The sequence below is a fragment of the Ziziphus jujuba genome, chromosome 1 (assembly GCF_031755915.1).
Source record: "Ziziphus jujuba cultivar Dongzao chromosome 1, ASM3175591v1".
Lineage (NCBI taxonomy): Eukaryota > Viridiplantae > Streptophyta > Magnoliopsida > Rosales > Rhamnaceae > Ziziphus > Ziziphus jujuba.
Window position 1 is genome coordinate 34,551,896 of NC_083379.1, and position 22,784 is coordinate 34,574,679.

Consider the following 22,784-nt stretch of genomic DNA (forward strand, 5'->3'; position numbering starts at 1 on the left):
CCTTCTTACATTTTACTTTCATTTCAATATAGTATAATTTTTTTAAAAAAATTTAATAATAAAGTTTAAATTTGATCCATTTACCACTTATTTAATAAAATTCTTAACGAAAACTAATAAATGAAAATAATATGATCAAACTTATAATTATTTTTTTTCCTTTAAGAAAAAAGAAATAGTTTCAAATGTATTAAGATTAATTCTTGAATTTGTGTTTAAGACAATCATGATTATTATATATAATTTTTTTATATATATATATATTTGGGAAGGGGGATTTTAGTATCAATATTTTAAAGATTTAGCAATTTTAAAATAAGTATGTATATATATTTGTGTGTATGCTTTTTTTTTTTCCCCAAAGCTCTTAAAAATAAAATAAAAATTAAGAAAAAACTTTATAAGTGAAAAGAAAAAAATGTCAAAGGAAGAGTAAATGGGTCAAATTCTAAATTTATGCGTGAGAGTTTTCAAAAAAAAAAAAAAATTTGTTATATTGAAACAAAAGCAAAATGAAAGAGCGTTGTAATGATGTTTTTTATAATAGGAATGTAGCATTGAAAAAATAGCAAATTAAATATTGTGAAATTGATTTTTTATTTTCTAATTTTTTTAGACATAAATATTGTGAAATTGAATGGGTAAACAATAAACTAAATATTTATTATATATGATTGTTCCTTGTAAATATTTTTTTTTTTTGGGGCATATATGAATACGTAAAAAAAATGTTAAAATTGTCGTTTTAAATTAAACATATAAGTTGACTAAACTTTGACTTGGAAAAGAGCTTGAGTAAAATAAAAATTAATGAAAAAGGAGTTTATTGCGTTGTAAATAAACAATAGGATTATAGTAAAATTTTCCAAAATAGAAATGCATATCTGTTGCAAATCCAAAATAAAAAGGACTAAAGAAAAATTTACTTTTTGTTTTCTCCTTTTCGATACTCGAATCCTTGTTCCACAAACAGGATACAAAAGAACAACCAAAAAATTTTCAAATCTAAAATTAAAGGTTTGAAGTTTTTTTAAGTCAATGTGGATCCTTCAATTTAAAATCGAATAATTTTTGCTTCAATTGATATATAAAAAAGAAGAGAATTGTGATACTCCCTTTCATTTTGAAAGAAGATTTTGTTAAGTTCCCACTAAACCTAAAAATTTAAACTTTTAGTATATAGATTTATCACAATCTTTTTTTATTTATAAGTCATTTTCATTCCTTACAAATGTTAATTTTTAATTTTGAACTCTAATACTATTTAAAATTAGCATTAAATGTCAAAATTTAAACTATTAAGATGTGGTTTTATTATGTATATTAAGATATGTTTTACAAATTTCACAAAAAAATAAATATATTGTCACTTTATATGAAATCTCCTTCTACCCCTTTTCCGGTGATCAATTTAAAATTTTTAATAAAATCCATTCTTTTCCATTAGTAATTTGGTAAAAAAATAGATTATATTTGAATGATATATTTTGAGCAAATTTAATGTGTCATAATCCTAGCTGTTATATAATTAACTAAAAGTAATTTAATCAATTTCTTATAGATTTTATTATAAGAATTTTTGTTTTTTTGGATATATATGTATTTGAGTTATTGTTACATGATTTTTGATGTAAAAATATTTTGATTTTGTAGGGATATCAATGGATATTGCCTTCAAAATACTTGGAACCGTATCTGGGCCAATATCTCAATGTTGGGGATATCACACAAGCATGAAAGAAAACATGAAAATCCTTGATAGAAAGTTGGAAGAATTAAATGCAAGAAAGAAAGATAAAGATTTGAGAAAGAAAAGAGAGCTGCGGCCAGGAAAAATACCCAAGGAAGAAGTTGAAACTTGGTTCAACGAAGTAGAAGAAATTAATGAGGAAATAAGAAGTATCAGAGAAGAAGCTGAGAAAGTGAACTACTTTTTCCGGGCTTCCATTGGAATGAAACTTCCAGGTATGATACAACGTGTGGAAGACCTGTATGGGAGGATAGAGAATGTAAATGGTGGTTTAGTTGAAACGGATCCTAATTTTGGAGCCAAGCTACCAACAACAACATTAGTAAGAGAGTCTACAAGTGGAAGAGTATATGAAGAAATAATGAAATGGTTAATCAATGACGAGGATGTCAGAAAGATTGGGATCTATGGAATGGGAGGAACTGGTAAAACAACAGTTCTTAAACACATTAACAACTCCCTTTTAGATGGAGAGCAACAAAAGTTTGACAATGTGATTTGGGTGTCAGTATCAAAGTCAAATGCGTTCAAGTTCCAAGATGCGATTGCCCAACAGCTGAACATAGAGGACATTTTGAAAGGCAGAGAGACTGATGAAATGAGAAGGGCAGCGATGATAGAAGCTGCACTAGAGGGTAAAGGTAGATATGTGCTGATCCTCGACGATATCTGGGAATCTTATGACCTCGAGCAGGTAGGAATCCCTGAACCTAGCTTGGAAAATGGATGCAAATTAGTACTGTCAACGCGAAGCTACGAAGTTTGTAAGCGTATGGGTTGTAAGGACTTCCCAATGGGGCTTCTTCCAAAAGAGGAGGCACAAAAAATGTTCTCAGATACAGTTGGTCATGATGTGATCCTTAAAAATCCAAAATTGAAACCAATTGCTGATGAAATTGTTGAAAGATGTCATGGTGTGGTTCTTGCCATTGTTACACTAGCATCGAGTTTAAAACCCGCTATCAATGAGTACGAGTGGAAGGATACATTAGAACAAATGAAAGGGTCTACAAGGGGATTAAATGGCAACGAGGTCCACACGAAAGTGCTTGACAGCTTAAAAATTAGCTACGAGCGTTTGAAGGATGAGTCACTTCAACAATGCCTTCTCTATTGCGCACTCTATCCGGAAGATCATGAAATTGAAAGAGATGAGTTGGTAGAGTTTTTAATCGTGGAGGGAATGATTAGTCTGAGGAGCACTTCAAAGCGAGCTGATATGGTTTCAAAAGGACTTGGTATGTTGAAAAAGCTTGAATATGCTTCCTTATTGGAAAATTGTAGGATCAAATCAGTGAAGTTGCATGATTTGGTGAGAGAAATGGCGCTGAGACTTACTGATCATGCTAATCCTCGATTCATGGTAGAAGCCGGTGTGGGATTGAAAGACATACCAGATGAAGAAGAATGGAAAGAGGATCTTGTAAGAGTTTCTCTTATGCACAACAGAATATCAAACATTCCTTCTGGTATGTCACCAAGGTGTCCTAAGCTTGTAACATTGAGGCTAAATTTTAATTTCTTCTTAAAAAGCATTCCAGATTGTTTTCTCTCAAACATGAATAGTCTTAGTGTTCTCGATCTATCCTATACCCTCATTAGAAGTCTACCAAACACAGTCGTTACTTTGGTGAATCTCACTGCTTTATTGCTTAGAGAATGTTTTGGAGTGGAACATGTACCATCATTAGAAAATCTCAAAGCTTTAAAGAAGCTGGACTTTTATAAGTCAGGAATTAGTGAATTACCTCAAGGCATGGAAATGTTGGTGATGCTGACATACCTCAACATTGATCATACTAGAATAACCATGATAGCTGATGGGTTGTTACCCAAACTCCGACGTCTAGAATGCCTTATATGTCCTCGGAAATCTGGTCTTCCTTTGAGCTTGGCAAAGAGAATATGCATAAGAGGAGAAGAGTTAGCAAGATTGACAAAGCTAGAGACTTTCCAAGGCATACTATGTGACGTCAACCACCTCAACAAATATGTCAAGTCCTTGGCGGATGGAGGACCAACCAAGTACACAATCCAGTTGGGAGGCGATGAAGGTGGATATGGGAATACAAAAGATTTCGGGTACGACAGAGTTGTACTTATAACAGAATGCAGAGCAAGTGAAAGTGATGTTCTAGGAGATTACCCAATTTGGGTCCCTAAAGATGTTGAGCTGCTGATAATCGGGAACTGCACCATGGTAGGAAGTTTGTGCAATGTGGTGTCTTTGAAGAAAGCAACAGATTTCAAGGCCTGTTCTATTTATGACTGTGATAGTTTAAAGCATTTGGCTTCTTCTTCTTCTTTTAGCGGCATTCCTCTGTTTCAAACCCTTGAGGAACTGGAACTGGTGAGGTTGTCCGACTTCTTCGGTTTGATCGAAGTAGAGAAAAGTCCACCATCTCTAACCTCACCGCTCCCTTATTCTTCTCTTAGGAAGATACAGGTCCACGACTGTCCGAATGTAAAGAAATTGTTCACCCTTGTGACATTGCTGCAGCTCCAAAAGCTGGAGCAGATTGATATCAGAAGGTGTGAGCAGATGGTGGAAATAATAGCTGTGGAATCCGAACACGAAGATCAAATAACGGAGACGAACGCATCCGCTCTCTCTAAATTGAGGACCTTGAGATTGGAATGGCTACCGGAATTGGAGAGCATCTGCAATGGAAAGGAAAACTTGATTGCTGATTGTTCGCAGGATGTTATAATAAATGAATGCGAGAAGCTGAAGAGGATACCATTCCTGGATAAAGAACCATGTCCTCCACCTTCTCTGCAAAGGGTCATGGTACAGAAAGAATGGTGGGATTCACTTGAATGGAACTACCCAGAAGCTAGCAAGCTGCTTCAACCTTTATGCCAGGTTTGTTAATATACATATCACTCTGCTTCTGCTTTACTCTCTTCTCTTTTTTTTTTTTTTTTGGGGGACAAGCTTTTGCATCCCAAATATGTGATATTTTTTTATTTTTTTTTTTTTTTTTGGTCGTTAGGAAGTACCAAACCATCCATTTTACTGAAATGGAGAGATCCAAGTTTAGAGGCTCTGAGAAACAAAGAGGAATGCCATTTCACTGAGTTTTGAGACTCTATGGTATTGAACAATAAGTTTGGGAATGTTTTTAATTAATGTCCAGACTGCAAGAGTGTGTTATGTTTTTGGGAGTGTCAAAATTTGTATGCTACAATAATCTGCATTTGTGTGTTATGTATTTTATGATAATTGCTATCATGTGTTGAGCGATCAACTCTAGTGATCAATGCAACTGCATTGGTTAATGACGGTTGCGATCAGGCTCAAACAATCCCATCAGCTTTTCTTAATCAATTTTTTGTTTTTTTTGTTAAAATTTGGCTGCAATAGAATGTCTTGACTCATGGACTTTGCTATGTTGGTTGATATGTGTCAATTAACACTACTTTTGGGCTTAGTTGATATGTGTCAATTAACACTACTTTGGGGCACACATTGTAAGACCACGGTTTCAGCTCTGACAATCTATTACATAATTTATTTATTTTGTTACATATTATATTATTTCTAGCGTGAGGATGTTGATTAATATGTTAATTTAAATATGCTGGGGTACTCTTTTGCACATGGAGCATATGTGTGTATCTACAATAAAGACTCTGAGATTATTGACTTAGTTCATTTTTTATTAACATATTAGTTTAGAATTTGGATTAGGAGGGAGATTACTTTTTATTGGTGATTCTGTGTGCCCTGTGGAACAATCAGATGGATTAATATTGTTCATGACCTCATGTGATTTTTACTGGTTTTAAGTGTAGCTTGTTTGCTTATGCAAGGCCCTTTAGATTTTTTTTGCTGGGACTTAAAAGCTTTATGAAGTCTGGTTTGAAACTCTAATTTCAGTTAACTATTGGCTTTTTGTATAGAAATATTGGGAGAGGTTTTCTTAGCAAAGAGGAAATTACCATAGACTTGATATCATTTAGTGGCCTTGACAAGCGGTTTTTCCACAAAAGCCACAACTTTAAGTGGTAAATTAGGTTGTTTTTGGAGTAGTATTACCATGGAGATTTGAGCTTGCATAAATTTTCCTTCAAGGACCATTTCTTCGCTATTATTGTAGAAAATGATATTCTTGAATTAAATTTCACCGTATTTATATATTTAGCTGCATAGTTCCTAGACTCTGTATACTCCATTTAGTGCAACAATATTGATTCGTGTTATGTATTTATTTTGGGGAAAGAAATTTGATGGACTTGTAAAGTTGATTCATATTAAAACCCTGGTTTCATGTATATTGCCCATGAAACAGCCCCGAAACTTATCGATCAAAATAACAAAGTTCTGGGCCCAAATTTAGTTTTAAAAAATGTGGTTCTTTTTAATTTAATTAATGATTTTTTTATTTTTTATTTTTTTGGGTAAAAGAATGACTCAATAGAACTAAACATACAGGATAAGAAGTTCAAAAAAAAAAAAAAAAAAAAGAAAACAAAGAAAGGAGGTTTGAGATTACATGTATGATCTAAATCAGTTTTTTTTTCTCCTTTTTTTTTGGTGGATCTTATATCATATTGACTTATTCATATATAATTTTATCTCTTCAAAAACAATTTAGTGAAAAAAAAATTTTTGTATTTTTCTAATTAACAAAAGACTATTCCACATATAATCTTGTTGGACTATTGAATGAATCCAAAATCTTTTGTAACCAAATTTGCTAGTTTTTTTGGTCGTCTGACCACAAATTTCTCGAAATTGTTTTATACGAAATCCACCTCTGCGTTCATGCCATGGAACATAAAATCCATAATTCAGTTTTTTCTTTTCTTTTTTTTTTCTTATAAGATTTCTTTTTTCTTTTGGTATGCTAAATGGTAAAAGAAAAACAATTGCTTTTTTTGTTTTTTTTTTTATATACAAATTAAAGAATCAATACTGGGAATAAATGAATACCATTCTCTTTTCTTTTTATTTTTGTTTTGTTTTTTTGGGGCCACAAGCACACCATTCTTTTTTGTGGACTTCATGGCTCCATAAAAGTCAGCTAAGTGCGGCCTCAAATTCTTTAGAATTTTGTATTTTGTGCCAGCAAAGATGCCCCATTTGTACGAAACTTTATTTCTTTTTTGAAGACTACCAATATTTCTTCATTTTTTTATTCTTTTTTCACACACATTTTCTTCGAAAAAATTTTAACAAAACATAAAAAGAGAGAGAAAAAGAAAAATACATACATTTTTAATTTTAAAAAGATTTAGTTTAATTTAAATTGAATATGTGAACACCAACACCATTTATCAAAATTCTTTTTTTTTTCTTTTCTTTTCTTTCTTTCTTTCCTTTTCTCAAACAAAATCAGTTATATGGTACTTCGTTAGCATCATAAAGTATAGTATATATCACATCAGCCACAGTAAGTTCCACCGCTCATCCCCACGAAATAAAATTAGATAGTACTTGATATATCTATTTCTACGATATTTTTCTACAAAACTTTTAAAATGTGGTAGAAATTATAATTAAAAAATTTATATTAAATTATATTAATTATTTTAAAATTATTATGATTATTATCTATATAATATATCAAAGAAGAATAGTATATTTCATGCGTCAGCATATCATTTTTTTAAATTTTTTTCAAAAACATATTTTTTAAATTTTATTTATTTTTATTATTATTATTATTATTATTATTTATTAGTTATTATTTATTATTTTATCTTTTATCGATATAATTAAATATATATAAAATTAAATTTTGATATAATTTAATTACATATGGTAATAATTTTGAAATATTTTTATTTTATTTATTATTTATCATTCATTATCTTATTTTTTATGGATATAATCAAACATATATATAATTAATTTTTAATAAAATATTTGATTTGATATTATTTACCAAATATATATTTATGGGTTTGTGTAACCATAATTAAATATATAGCCCCGTGCATGTACATCATAGATACAATTAGAGATTTAGAGAGTATTCCTTTGCATTTAGTATTATTTAATATTTGATTTTATTTTATTTACCAAATAAATTAAACATATTTGCCTATAAATTAGTAAGTGACACCTTCTGATTTTTTAAAATTTTGATATTCAATATTTTATTAGTTTTTATTTCTCTCATATTTTTGTTATAGAGTTTAAGGTTTTTTTTTTTTAATTCTTTAATCTCAGTTTTTTTTTTTTAATGGATTCTAAACATAATCATATTAATCATAACCATATACGCATACTATGGATTTTTAGAAGAAATTGATGATTCTGAATCAAGATATAATGTAGAAACTCTTAAAAAATGAAAAAAAGATGGTTCTGACGAAGAATCCTTTCTTATTGATTTACTTTTACCTATCAACATTTTCAAAATGATGAATAAGAAAAAGATAAAAATGAGAAGGCACAGGAGATTATTCAGACCGAGGGCATGCAAGAAAAAACAATACAATTATTAAATCAAATATATTTATCATCAATAAAACTTTTATTTTATTTTGGAGAATATGTCCAGGCAGATCAATTTTATCAATCACATCATTGCTAACAAAATACAGTAAACATTCAAAATTCGTGTCCTAAAACTTTGGAAGATCCCATGTTTTGATGACAAATCAGAAATTAGTAGCATTGAAATGGTGTTAATGAATGAGCATTTTTTTTATTTTAAATAATTTTCATTACATCTTATCAATATTATTATTATTATGTGTTTATATTATACAATACAATATTATATATAATATCGTGCATGTGTATATAATATACTATATAATATATATTATTATTATTATAATTATACTTATTATTATATATAATATATACAATATCGTGCATGTGCATATAATATACTATATAAAATATATTATTATTATTATTATTATTATTATTATTGTACTTATTATTATTATATAGATTATACAATATAATCTTATATATATAATAATATAATAATATTATGTATCCATTCTTTTGTTTACGGTTTAAAAATTTTAACAAATATTTATAGGGTAGAAGAATTCACGCTATAATAAAGCGTTCATTGGATCGTCATTTCAATCCACTGATTCATGAAAGTCAATTGTATTTAACGCAAAATTTTATAGTTGGACTCAACAATGTCAAATTTAAGACCCCAAGACACAAATACAAACTGAACTTTATGTTGAAGACTAATATTATTGACGTTTTGGATGAAAATTTTACAATACAATCATGTTCATAAAATAAAATAAAATAATTATTTGAGTTAAAAATATTCTATATATGGTATAAATAATTATAAATAGAAACAATGACTTATAAAATATCATGAAAATAATTATTTTATCAAAAATATTTTAAAATATATATAAAAAGAAATATCCCTTAAATTAATATATATATATATATATATTAGATGATGGAAGAGATATAGATGATGTTATTATTTAATTTAAATTGAATTCTTTATCTAATCAAATTAAACATAAGGATTTAACATAAGAAAATTAATTATTTACAAAGAATCATAAAATATATTTGAATTTGAATTTTAATATCATAGATGGAAAATATTATATAATACATTTCTTAATTGAATTCCATAAATAATTGATCTTATAAGGTAAAAATATATTTATAGGATAAATAATAATAATAATAATAATAATAATAATAATAATAATAATTAAATTATATTATGAGTATTTAATATATGGAAATTAATTATTTGCAAGGAACCACAAAATAAATTTGAATTGGAATTTGAATTCTATAGTTGGAAAATATTATTTAAATACATTTAAATTTAATTTAAATTACATATGGAAAAATTAAATAAGAAAATTCTATAGATAAAAAAAAAATTATATAGGTAATTTTTGAATTTGAATTTCATAATTGAATATTATTATATATAGAAGTCAAATTTATAATTTTTAACAAACTTTTATAGTATAGATTGAAAAAAATATATATATCAAAATTTACTTATTAGCAATAAAATTTTTAAATAATTTTTTAAATATAATTAATTATTATAAATTTTATTTAACATCATCTATTATGGTTTCATCATAGATGGAAAATTCCATAGATGGAAAAAAATTATATAGGTAATTTTTTAATTTGAATTTCATAATTGTATAGTACTATATATAAAAATAAATTTATAATTCTTAACAAACTTTTATAGTATAGATTAAAAAAAATCCAAATATATTTATTAATAATAAAACTTTTTAAATAAATTTTCAAATATAATTAATTATTATAAATTGTATTTAACATAATTTATTATAATTACATCATCTATTATGGTTATATATTCCGTGCATTGCACGGATGAATGCTAGTGAATTTAGATAATGCTTTCCAAATAATTTTCATTCTTAATCCTAATTAACTTTTTTTCTTTTTTGGCAATGGACTTAACCTTAATTGATTTGGCTAGACATATATAGGTATGGAGAATAAATATATTAATTAACCTTAATTGACTTGGCTAGACATATATGGGTATGGAGAATAAATATATTAATTATTGCTTACTTTCATTGAGATGAGGACCTCTTAAACACTTACAAATGAAGACGCGTCAATTCTGATCTCTTAATTAATATCAAGGATTTTGTTTCACTTTATAAGGACTTTGATTCCCTACGAAATTGCCCATAATAACATATAAAAAATGGTTTGAAATTAATTAGTTGAAGTTTTTTATTTATTTATTTATTTTTCCAAAATAAACTCATGAAAGTTTTCCAATGCAATCTCATGACCTATCATATTTGCAAGAAAGAGCCATACGTGATCCGATTCTTTGACATTGTTGAATCCATAAATGAATATATGAGTTCCTTTAATCGAATTGAAAAAAATACATATTTAAGTTTTGATACAACTTATTCAAACATTGATCTTATAAGAGACCTTCATACATCTGAATTTTTAAATACTATAAAATACTCTGGGGTTTTGTAGCTTGGTCATTACAATGCTTGGCAATCATGTTCTTGAAGGAAAAGTTATTTTAGGAAGCAATGCCGAGTTAAAAATTTTTATCGTAAGAATGACTTTAATTCCATCGGATCCAAAATTGCTTTTTAAATTTAAAAGAAGATAATATCCTTTGATTGTATTATATACTATGACCATTAATAAGAGTTAAAGTCAATTATATCAAACTTTATCTTAAAAGATTAGTTTTCAATTATGAACGGTTATATGTTATTATCTCCAGAATTATAAATAAAAAATAATTAAAAATATTAATTTATGATAAAAATAAAAAATTTACCAATTAAATCACTAATGTGATTTTTAAAAATATTTTTTAAAATTTAAATTAATTATGTTGAAATGAAAATTTTGATTTAATGCTATTTTTATAATATTTTATATATAATTTGATTATAATTTTTTTTTTATATTTGTTATAAAAATAATATATGATAATTGTATATGCGTGCATTGTACATGTGCGTATCTAGTTTTAATTATTTTTACTCCTGTCGCCATCATAGACATCAATGCACATGCAACAATCTTAGGGGCGGGACGTAATAGACTACGTGTCAAAAAGCATATTATGGACCCACTTTTTTACTCTGATTGACGTGGTATGACTCATACTACATTGCTATCACGTCGATTGCTGATCTCTCTCTCTCTCGTTAGGTGGCATCAATCAGTTGATTTGAAGTCGGTCCCACACTAGTCACCTAGTGGCTGACGAAGAAGCACTAGCTTTTGTTGTTTTCAGATGGGTAATGGGTGTTAAGAATGCCACGTGTTGCACTTTTGAATCTTCTGTTTTGCAGCCAATTCGGAAAAGAAAAACACAGAATTATATGCCAAACCTTTTTTTTTTTTTTCGTTCTTGGGTAAATAAATTATATGCCAAACTTGACGGTGAAGTTTAGGATATAGAGCGCATTCCAGATACTAATATGCGCCGGTGTTGTTGTCAACCTTAACATACACCTTTCCTTGTTAATTTTTTTTTAAATTTATTTATTTTGCTATTTTGCTTCATTTTTAACCGTTTTATAGAATACAATATGTTCATGAATCAGAATTATGAATGCCTTTTTTAAGAGTCAAATTCGTGGTTCCTCACGAACTAGGATGGACATGGACGGTTCTTTTTTTTTTTTTTTTTTTTTTTTTTGGTGTGTGTGTGTGTTCTTTGATAGAATATTATTTGCACTCATTGTATTGTGATAGAATATTATTTTTCCTATACGTCATATAATGCACATGTGATGTGGTGGTGGACTAGTGGTCGATCGTACAATATTATTATTCAGCCTAACATTGTTGGACTAATATGAAATATAATAAAATTATCATTTTAAGTGGAAAATAATATTCTTAATATGATTTATTTAATTGCTATTATTTTCTAATAAAAAAAATTAATAAAATTAAAGAATGAACAACATACTGCAATACTTAATTATGCAATGAATACATTTCCACATTTAACATATGCTCCATCGGTGTTTTTTTTGTTTTTTTTATTTACTTGTTTGTTTTGGGTAGACTGCTACATCGGTGTCATATATATTGAATTGTTTTAATTTCACATTCTATGAATAGGTATACAAAAATAAACGCTTGAAAGCATATTATATTATATAATGCTTTTGAAGTGGAATTTCTAAACCCCAAATAACAATAATAATAATAATTATAAGCATAAAAGCTTCTCTTATTCCATTCGATTAATTATTTGTTCTAGAATGACAATCTACTAATACTTGCATGTGTGAAAGAGTTTCTCTTACTAATTGTGTCTATTATTCTATATTATTGGTTCACATGCGTTCATATATTAGTATTGACTATACAATTATTCCAAATTCCATAATTAGTTTGTATATTGATTTCAGAAATTAATAAATATTATGGTGAATTATTATGATGCTTCCACTAATAGAGTTAGATTTCAGTCATATTCCTTTCACCAAATAATAAAATTAGGTTCACTAATTGGCAATAATTAAAAAAAAAAAGTTGTCCAAAACTTTTCAATAATGTAGGTTGCAAGAATTTTGAAAACTCTCTCGTTTTCAAGGTGTTTTTATTTAAATTAACATCCAATTATGTTCTTCCTAATACAAAGTGTAAAAATTGATATTGCTCAATAAAATTATACATTATTAGGCTGGCTAATGCATAAAGAGATTGGCACTTGTCACTGTAGGAGCACGATAGCGTTTTCTGAATAAATAATGCAATCAAATAAAATTGTGGAATGTAGGAAAAAGACTTCCTGATTGGAGTAAAAGACAAAAGGGTGGTTAGGTTATATCGTTAGGACTTTGATATACTACTCATCACTCCAGTACTATCCAATCTTTTCATTCCACCAAAGCAAATAACTTTTTCGTTCCACCTAAAATACCCTCGAATAACTTTCTTAATATCTCCGATGCCCCAACATTAATTGTCCTTTTCGTGCTAACCAAATATACCATGACACACAAAACATAGGTGTTGCTCCTCCAACTAATGAATATATGCTAAAACAAAACAAAACAATCAGAACCTGCGGAAAAAAAAAAAAAAAAAATTTCAAGAACATATATGCTTACCAACAATATCCGTGGAGTAGAAAACCTTTGTCTTCCTAGTTCCTAACATATTAATTATACATTCAATGTGCCGAGAATATTTAATTAATTAATTTGGATTAATTAGAAATCAAATAAAATTTTGATTAAGGTTGTTCTAGTAAATTATATTCTTTGAAATTCATAAGGAATCTAGGGAATATATTCATAAGAACGAACTATACATATTAAATATTTATTAATTTCAAAATTCTTGGCAAGGCATAATTCATAGCTCAACCAAATCTTAGTGTGGTATTGTTCTAGCAAATCAGGTGATTGAGATAGTTAAAGTAAGGAAATCTTTCGGCTGTTTTATTTATATATGTTTTGGTCTCTTTTCTGAGTCAGCATGTTTGATTTGGTACTTGGAAATCTGTTTTTCCTTGGCTCTTATGTTCGGTGTGTGAGTGCTTTGCTTTAATTTATTTGTTTTTATTTGCTTTGCTTACTGCAACTTTCAAAAGCAAAGAAAAATAGACTACAGTTTTCACCAGCAAGCACCTTTTACTTGCTGTCCTTGCCCTTTTTATTTCCTGTCCAAAACAAGCAATTATGCCCAACTCCTTGAGTGACATACAAGCTTTTCGAAATATCCTTTCTATTTTTTATTTTTTTTTTCAATTGGGCTGAGAGAATTTGAATTATTCGACATCATTATAACCACAAAAAAAAAAAAAAGCATTAGTTTTTACCATTATCACCTTTTTGAGATGGTTGAAATGCAATATCTCATTTTTTGGAACACTTTAGAATTTCAACTTTTACAAAAATAATTTTTTAAAAAGCTACTAAGATTTTGGTTATAAACTCTTTCATAAAACTATCTAAATACTTTTAACAGTTTTTTTTTTTCTTTTAATCTTTAAAAGCTAGAAAGAGCCTTTGACAAAACCATACCAAATAGGACCCAACTAATACATTATATTATGTTTTGATAAGTTAACTATATAATCTTTTCTATTTCTAACTTAACGAAAGAATTAAAAAAACCAATTCTAATGCTTATCCATGGTAATAAAGTCTTCATTGTTAAATTAGATGCATTGTTTAAGACTACTTGTGCCATTAAATTACATGACTCTGCAACCCAGCTTAATAATTAAGGTCCAAATGAAACAGAAAATGCCAAAAGAAAACATCATTAATTAAAGCTCATGTAAAAGAATTAGGATTCCTATTGAAAGTGAAAAATGATCACAAGATTCCTACACAAGGAAGGACTTTTCCTCCATCAAAATTACCCCCCCCAAAAAAAAAAAAAAAAAAAAAAAAAAAAAAGGGGAAAAGGATGGCAATCTTGAAGTTAAACCTAAAAGTCAATGGTAAACTACAAAACCCATAATCTAATCCCTATAAAATCCGGAAATCCTACACAATCTCTATCTTCAAAATCTAATATTTTTAGGAGGGCAAGAGGCTAAAAAGCGAAGACTTTCTCTCTCCTCTCCAACGAGAAAAACACCTGAGAAGAAGGAGGAAGTTGAATGAATGATGGCAACTTCGCAATTTCAAGAAACTCCAAGTGCAAAATTTGAAGACCACCCAGTCACAGACTCCACAAAAACTATAAACTCTCTCTCTCATCGCAACGAACACTCGCACCAAATTTCCCTCTCTGGTCTCTCTCTCTACGAAACCTCCATGAAAGAACCTCCTCTTCACCATCATCACCATCTCTCTCGTCGCAAGAGACCCACCAATAATAATAACCAGCTCAAGAAACTCAAGCTCGTATGCAGCTTCAATGGCTGTTTCCAAACCCGTCCACCTTCAGCCAAGCTCCGCTACGTCGGCGGCGAGACTCGTATCATCTCCGTCGACCGGAATATCAGCTTCTTGAAGCTCCGATCAAAGATTGCGGATCTATGCCCCAAAACCACCTCCTTCGTCCTCAAATACCAGCTTCCCGAATCGGACCCTGCCTGTTTCGACTCCGGTACTCCTCTGGTCCTGATCGCCTCCGACGACGACGTTCGCTGCATGATAGACGAGTACGATAAACTCGAGCTTTACTGTAAGAATGCCAGGCTCTGGGTTTACGTGTGTAGCAATAATGGCGGTGATAATGCGATGGTGATGAATCAATTGTATGGGAATTGTACGGGAATTAAGGGTTTGAATGGGCTAGAATATGAAACTGCAATTGGTGGTGGCGGTGGTGGTGTTAATAATGGGTTTGAGTCTCACTCTCAAAAATGTGAGAACCAGGTGTTTGGAGCTCAGGTTGATGGTAAGGTTGTTAACAATTTAGGTGGAGTACGGTGTGGTTGTGGTGATGATTCGCTCAGAACAATTGGTGGTGGTGGTGTTAACAGTGAAACTGCAATTGGTGGTGGTGGTGGTGGTGTTAATAATGGGTTTGAGTCTCACTCTCAAAAATGTGAGAACCAGGTGTTTGGAGCTCAGGTTGATGGTAAGGTTATTAACAATTTAGGTGGAGTACGGTGTGATTGTGGTGATGATTCGCTCAGAACAATTCTGCTGAAACAGCGAATGGTGGCAAAACAATCGGCTCAAATTCATAGCAGTCAAGGTGTTTGGGGTTTTGCTTCTGCTGAGAATGAAGCCGGAACTGTATGCTGCGGTGAAAATCGAAAGTTTGATCACCCACTGATAGATTTAGGACCTCAACAACCCCAAGTCTCAATTAGCAGAGACGAGGTGATTCAGAGTTTTGAGGACCTCGACGTGTTAGATAGCAAAACAGCAGGTACGCATGTGCCTAGAAGTGAGAATTGGGTTCAGTTTCCAGCGCCCCGTCCCATTCCCTTGAATCCCATGGATGGGAATCTGCGTGTGGAACCAAATAGTTCGACGCAATGTTTGGCGGTGAACTGTGGCAGCGTTTTCTGTAATGGGTGTTGGATTCCCAGTGGGTCGCTTTCAGCACTGCAAGGTTCGTCAAACTTGAAGCAACTGGGAAGTTATGGTGAAGGTTTGTTGTGTGGCTTTGGTGCTAAGCAGGATTGGAGAAACACTGGACCTGTGCAGATGAGCAATTTCAACAGGGAGAACATTATGCCTTGGGGAGCAGTTTCAGTTCCTTGTGTTGATCATTTGACTGGAGTTGCTTATCCCCAGAATTCTATGTACAACGGCAACAGGGTTTGTGATGGCTTTCGGAGCAGTATAAGAAATCATAGGTTTGGAGTAAACGATTCTAGAAATCAGCGTCTCTGTTCATACCATGCTCAGGATCTTCGAAACATGGCTGAAATGGGTAACCATCGAGCTGCTGCAAGATTGGATGGAAGGAATTCAATGGGAAAAAGCTACTATGTGCTCAGACCAAATACGAGCATAGCAAAACAGGGGCAGTCTATGAGAGTATTTTATCCCCACTCGTGGAGGCAGAGGTCTGTTTTTCCAGAGCAGCAAGTGTTAAATGGACGGGCTAATATGAAGGATTATAGCATGAATAAGAAAGAGACTCTGTTGTATGACGTTCAGTATAGCAATGATAAACTACGGGATCAGAGAGGCCCTGCAGTTTCACCGAGCAGAAATTCAAAGGTTGAGGAATCTTATTTAGCTTATGCCGGAGCATGCAGCAGATTGAACAGCCAAATTCTCTCATCTCGTGATGCGATTGAGAGTTCCAATCCTTGCATGACGACAATGAAGACTCGGGCTGATCTCTTATCTGGTTCTAATTGTGAGAAGTATGAAATTTCTTCTCAGACTTTGGATGATAATTTCGGTGAAATACCCACAAGTTTTGATCCTATCCATTGTTATGAGGTTGCAAACGTCTCTGGTTTTTCTAATGGTCTGATTCATAGCAATGGAACAGAATTGGGATATAATAAGAAATTTCTAGGTGATGTAGTAGCCGTAGATTCTCTTAGCAACCATAGAAATGACTCTAAAGATGTACAAGTACACAAGGAAGAAATTGCATCTTCGGTTAATAGCTTTCTGGGTAACCCTTCACCATCGTCATCCAAAGAAGTTAAGCCTCCTGCATTCTCACCTGGTTCTAGCACAGATGCTTCTTCTGATGCCACTCTAAAAGCTCAATCTAAGGCTGTTGATCTCATGGAGGAAGGACAGCATGGTGGGTCTAAGCTTTCCTCCCAGAATGCAGGAGAGATGAAAAAAAATCACGTGCAAGAGGGAGAGGTCCAACAAGATTCTTTGTGCAGTTTAAGCATTGATGAAAAGGTTTGTTACAATTGAACAATCTACTCTAAAATTTTGGCTAGCTTTACTGATTTGATTAGCAGTTAACTTTCATGGCTTTGACATGTTATTCTACTTGCTTAGACCAACAATAAAGAAAGTCATAAATCCTCAAAGGTGATCGATGGAATCCCTAGTGACCTGGCAGGATTTTATACTCATCTTGCTACACGAGAGCTGCAGGTAATTTCAAATATATCGAATTTCTTTGTTTTATTTGAGTAAAGTTTTAATGGAATATGGCTTGAAAAACCTTCTTCTACCTTATGCTGCAGACCATTAAAAATTGTGACCTTGAGTATATAAAAGAACTTGGTTCTGGCACTTATGGAAGTGTATATCATGGAAAATGGAAGGGGTGTGATGTCGCTGTTAAGAGGATTAAACCGAGTTGTTTTACTGATGGCACAGTAGAGGAGGATCGATTGGTAATTATTTTTTCATATTTTCTTTCTATAGTTCTATTTAAAAAGTTATACAACTTTATAATGCGACTTCTTTAGATTGTCAGATTATTGGATCATTCTATAAAATATTTAGCTGAAACTTTTCCATACACTATAATCTTCTTTTCCAACCATGTTAGGATTGCATCGTCCTTTTACTCTCATGTTGGATGTCTTATATTCCTTTATTTTTCTAAGTAGCGTTGAATGTAACCAATCGGCTTTTGATTCACAAGCACACACAAGCACCTGATTGTTATGGAAGATAATCACCATAGTATGATTAATATGAAATGTAACTATGACACTTTCCCGAGGCCAAATAAATAGGGAAAGGGGAGAAAAATGTGTTGAAAATCAGTACGACAGATTAATTCTGTTTGCTTCTCTGCAGGTTGCAGACTTCTGGAAGGAAGCTCACATGCTTGGTCAGCTTCACCATCCAAATATAGTGGCATTTTATGGTGTAGTTACAGATGGACCAGTGACAAATCTGGCAACAGTGACAGAGTATATGGTGAATGGCTCCTTAAAACAAGTTTTTCGAAGAAAAGATCGGTATGTGTAAAATTCTTTCTGTAATGTAGTATGAACCTAGTCATTCACCTTGTGCAGTATATGTCTGGTAATTTGTTTGTTTAGTATTAAATGAAGGTTATTCTTGCAATTCATTCTATGTCCTTCACCTTGTTATTGTATCTTGTGTAGTCACATATTGTTGAATAGTTGTCAACAGCTGCTTTTGTATTGGGATATTTTTGGCCCCTGTTTTTGATAATTTCATCCGTTGTTCAACGAAGGGTCTGCACTTTGTTTCAAGTTAATAGATGGACCTACACTTGAGGGAAGTGTTAATATTTATTTTGTTGTCATTATTGGTCCTCCTTCCTAGTATGGCTTAAGCTGTTAAGAAAGGTGCAAATTGTTATGGCTATGTTAGATTATGAATTTTATATATCTTCTCAAAGTTCATGAATTTGGTAGAGTAGAATTTCTTTCTGGAGGCTTTGAACTACTGTACTTGCTAATCTTCCAAGTCCCTAAGCCGGTTTTATAAAGTAATTACATAATACAAGCTGCATGAAAATAAATTCAGTCAACTAAGCTCTAAATGGAAGTGGGAACAAGATTCCAATGACAATAAAAGGTTATTAGAAGTTTATTTGATATAACATCATTTATGGAAACTATTGGGATTTCAAATGCTAATAAGCTTGTCCCTCATCTCTTGTACGTATATAGCATTGCAAGTATTTAGAAAGAATGCAAAAAGCCATTTGCTGTCCAAAGTGTTGGAATTTTGACAAACCAGGCACTCTAGGTGTTATACTGTTTCATTTTGAACTTTATTTCAGTCCCTTTTTTTTTTTTTTTTCAATTATTTATTTAATCCCCCTTTTTTTTTTTTAAATCTTAGACAATATATATTCTGTAATTAATAGATACTAATTAGGTAACATCATTTTCTCCTGACTGTGCATTTACAGAAGTATTGATCGTCGTAAGAGGCTGATTATAGCAATGGATGCAGCCTTTGGTATGGAATATCTACATGGAAAGGGCATTGTCCACTTTGATTTGAAATCTCATAATTTCCTTGTGAATATGAGGGACCCTCAACGGCCAATATGCAAGGTGACGTCCCTAGGAAGAGCTTTTTGCAGTTTTAATTTCAGTTTTCTTCTGTCGTTCCTTTTCCTAGTTAAGTATTTTGCGTGATCACTAAACTTGTGTAGACATTGTTAAGTACTACATTATTTTGATTGTACAAATTGTAATATTGAATATGTTTTTCAGATTGGTGATCTGGGCTTATCTAAAATAAAGCAAAAGACGCTTGTTTCTGGTGGGGTACGTGGTACAATACCATGGATGGCACCAGAGCTTTTGAACAGTAATAACAACTTAGTAACTGAAAAGGTAGGTCAAAGAGATCATATAAGTTACATTTGAAATCTATTGCCAAATGCCGATCACTTATCTGATTTTTGTAATGGTTTCTTTATGCTTGTATATAGGTTGATGTCTACTCATTTGGGATTGTTATGTGGGAGTTATTGACTGGAGAGGAACCCTATGTAAACATGCGCTCAGAGGACATAATAGGTATTATTCATTTTGAAATTTATAATGGCGGTTACTGGATATGTCCATAGGACAGAGGTATATGGTCCTTTTAAGTACTGGTTTTTATTTGGCATCCCATCTTTGTGTGGTTTATAAAACCATACATCAATTATTGCAAGTTGGATTAAAATATTTTGCTTTTTGATGTTTCAGCTGGTATAATTAAAGGCAATTTGCGACCTGATATCCCAACTTGGTGTGATCCAGCATGGAGGTCATTGATGGAGAAGTGCTGGTCACGTGATCCTGATTCTAGGCCATCCTTCACAGAGATTTCAAAGGAGCTTCGCACCATATCAGCAACCATGAACATCAAATGAAAATGGTGTCGAAATTGAGCCCTATGTTGAACTGTAGATTTTTCGTGTAAATACTTTAGGAGAAACTAGAAAACATGGCATGCTGCTGAGATGTGGACTTAGGTCCTTTTTTTTTCATCCACTCTCATGTCTGATTTAAAGCGAGTCAGCCCTTAGTTTAGGATCAGATGCCAGGCGTTATTTTTGGAGTCGCTGGCATCTGTATGAAATATACAGCCAGATGTTTGTAAAACGTAAAAGGTTCCATTTAGGTTGCAATTTTGTCTAGGCTTCAAATTTTCAAATGTATAGGACTATACAAATGATATTTTCATGAAATGGAAATTCAAATGGAGAGGTTTTAGACTTGGTAATGGAATGTGCATGAAATTTTGGTAAGGGTAATATGAAAATAATTTTGCTCCGGATAAAAAAACAAATAATTAAATAAACCAGGGACATTGAATAACATGAAAGAGGAATTATTAACCCCCCCCCCCCCCGCAAAAAAAAAAAAAAAAAAAAAATGAAGAAAACCATGGAAGAGGAATCCACTTGTATTGTTGTAGGAAGGATCCCATATTGGCATGATTTTTATGCAATCAGGCAAATTATGCATGTGGAAAAGGTCCATTGCCCTGCTGTTATGTACCCACTGCAGCATTGCTTCTCTTTCACACCCCCTGTGGGCTACATGAACTACTCTGTCCTTTCACTCCCACCAACCAAAATCAATTGCTTTCTCTCTTTTTTACCATCTTTATATATATATATATATATATATATATATATATAAATATGTAATGCAGTGATTTTATGTTTTTTGGCTGTAAATAATGCAGTGACTTCGTTGCAATCAAACACCTTATGGATGAAATATTAGTAGGACCAACAATCTTAGTTAGTGGCTCAAATTAATTCATTAAAATTAATTAAATATTCAACAATTATCTACAATCAATTTTGTATGCAATTATTGACTTCTATAATCGATATGCAGTTACCATATACTTTCTGCTCTTTGATGCATGTAATTCCCAACCCATTATTCCTCTTGGAAGCCTCTCGAAAAACTTCTTGCTGAAAACTGAAAAAGATGTTAATTAGCATGTTAATGTTGCTAAGATTTCCAAGAAATTGTACAAATACTTGGAAAAAAAGGAACCCATTTCTTCGACTGCAAACTTTGGAGTTGGTGACAGGAATTCAAAGTAGTGCTTAGAACCATTACATATAGAATTTTATTGTCGTTATTTGAAAGTTTAAAATTAAAATAATTAATCATGAAGTTTCTAAGGTCTTAGCAATCAGATCCAATCAAACTTCATCTTTATTGACCTTTAATTTAGCCTTTGATGTCTTTTCCAATCAGGAATGGGAAGTCCGTTCATACATGTAAAGGTCTGGACGGAGTTGGGTCCCACTATCATGGGAAGCCAAAGAAATGTAGGCCCCACGCGAGGACCAGGGTCTCTGTATCTCCTAGCTTCTTCTTAATTCTCATTCAAGACGTGAATTGTTTTTGGCTATTCTTTTTCATTTGAAAGGTACATAAATATAAATAATTTCTTATATAATGTATATTTATGAATTAATATAATATTTTGGCCAATCAAATTTTTTTTCTAATTTACAATTATTTCTCTTTTCCATACCGACATCTACCCATTAAACCAATTTTATTTGGCATTTCATAAGAAAATTGATACCATTAATTTTTAATAGAAGGATAAGAAAGATAAAACAAGCAAGTTATTCTTACTAATTTTTAATTTTATATAAGAGAAATTACAATGTAATTTCCATAAAAATAGAGAAAAAATTAAAAATATATAAAATCCACTCAAAAAAAAGAAATTTTTTTACAAAATTTATGTTTTTCAATTACTATCAAAGTCATTTACGGGACTGTGAAAAGGAAATTTTTAATTTTAAAAGAAAAATAAAAATCTAATTTTTTTTTTTTTTTTTTAAGATGCTCATTTATAAGCTGTCTCATAAAAATCCTATGTGATTTATTGATATTTCTCTGTATAAAAATGGAAATTATCGAAGTTAAAAAAAAATGCAAAAAATGAGAAAATATAGGAGGGATTGACTCCCAAAAAAAAAATAATAATAATAATAATAAAACACAGCTGTTTTCAAATAAATCAAATATTTATTAAGCAAATAACCAGTGGAGCGTATGCCATCGCACCGTTTCACAGATACAACAAAACGGCGCCGACTTCGTGTAATCGTTCAAATTTTTATTTATTTATACCATCCAAAAATAATAATAATCATAATAATAATAATAAATAAATAAAAAATAAAAATAAAAATTTGAAAACCAAAAGGAATTAGCGAAACGCACAATTCCACGTCAGCGCT

At 31.1% G+C, this 22,784-nt stretch overlaps 2 protein-coding genes across 2 annotated transcripts; both read left to right on the top strand.

Moving 5' to 3' along the window:
* Nucleotides 1–1,667: 1,667 nt before the first annotated feature.
* Nucleotides 1,668–5,140, top strand: LOC112489834 (probable disease resistance protein At4g27220). Its single transcript, XM_048467477.2, has 2 exons — nt 1,668–4,616; nt 4,747–5,140. The coding sequence occupies exons 1-2, from the start codon at nt 1,734–1,736 to the stop codon at nt 4,771–4,773; spliced, it is 2,910 nt and encodes a 969-aa protein (XP_048323434.2). The 5' UTR covers nt 1,668–1,733; the 3' UTR covers nt 4,774–5,140.
* A 9,596-nt stretch (nt 5,141–14,736) lies between these two features.
* LOC107429777 (uncharacterized) lies at nt 14,737–20,782 on the top strand. Its single transcript, XM_016040527.4, has 8 exons — nt 14,737–17,518; nt 17,621–17,719; nt 17,812–17,964; nt 18,377–18,540; nt 19,470–19,617; nt 19,780–19,902; nt 20,001–20,088; nt 20,263–20,782. The coding sequence occupies exons 1-8, from the start codon at nt 14,843–14,845 to the stop codon at nt 20,427–20,429; spliced, it is 3,618 nt and encodes a 1,205-aa protein (XP_015896013.4). The 5' UTR covers nt 14,737–14,842; the 3' UTR covers nt 20,430–20,782.
* The last annotated feature ends 2,002 nt before the right edge of the window (nt 20,783–22,784 follow it).

What these genes read in the sequence shown, in the direction of transcription:
- LOC112489834 (XM_048467477.2), top strand. Translation starts at nt 1,734, where the DNA reads ATGAAAGAAAACATGAAAATCCTTGATAGAAAGTTGGAAGAATTAAAT. An exon ending in TGCTTCAACCTTTATGCCAG is followed by an intron (nt 4,617 to 4,746) that starts GTTTGTTAATAT and finishes TTTGGTCGTTAG; the next exon opens with GAAGTACCAAACCATCCATT.
- LOC107429777 (XM_016040527.4), top strand. Translation starts at nt 14,843, where the DNA reads ATGATGGCAACTTCGCAATTTCAAGAAACTCCAAGTGCAAAATTTGAA. An exon ending in TTGCTACACGAGAGCTGCAG is followed by an intron (nt 17,720 to 17,811) that starts GTAATTTCAAAT and finishes CTTATGCTGCAG; the next exon opens with ACCATTAAAAATTGTGACCT. An exon ending in GCGCTCAGAGGACATAATAG is followed by an intron (nt 20,089 to 20,262) that starts GTATTATTCATT and finishes TTGATGTTTCAG; the next exon opens with CTGGTATAATTAAAGGCAAT.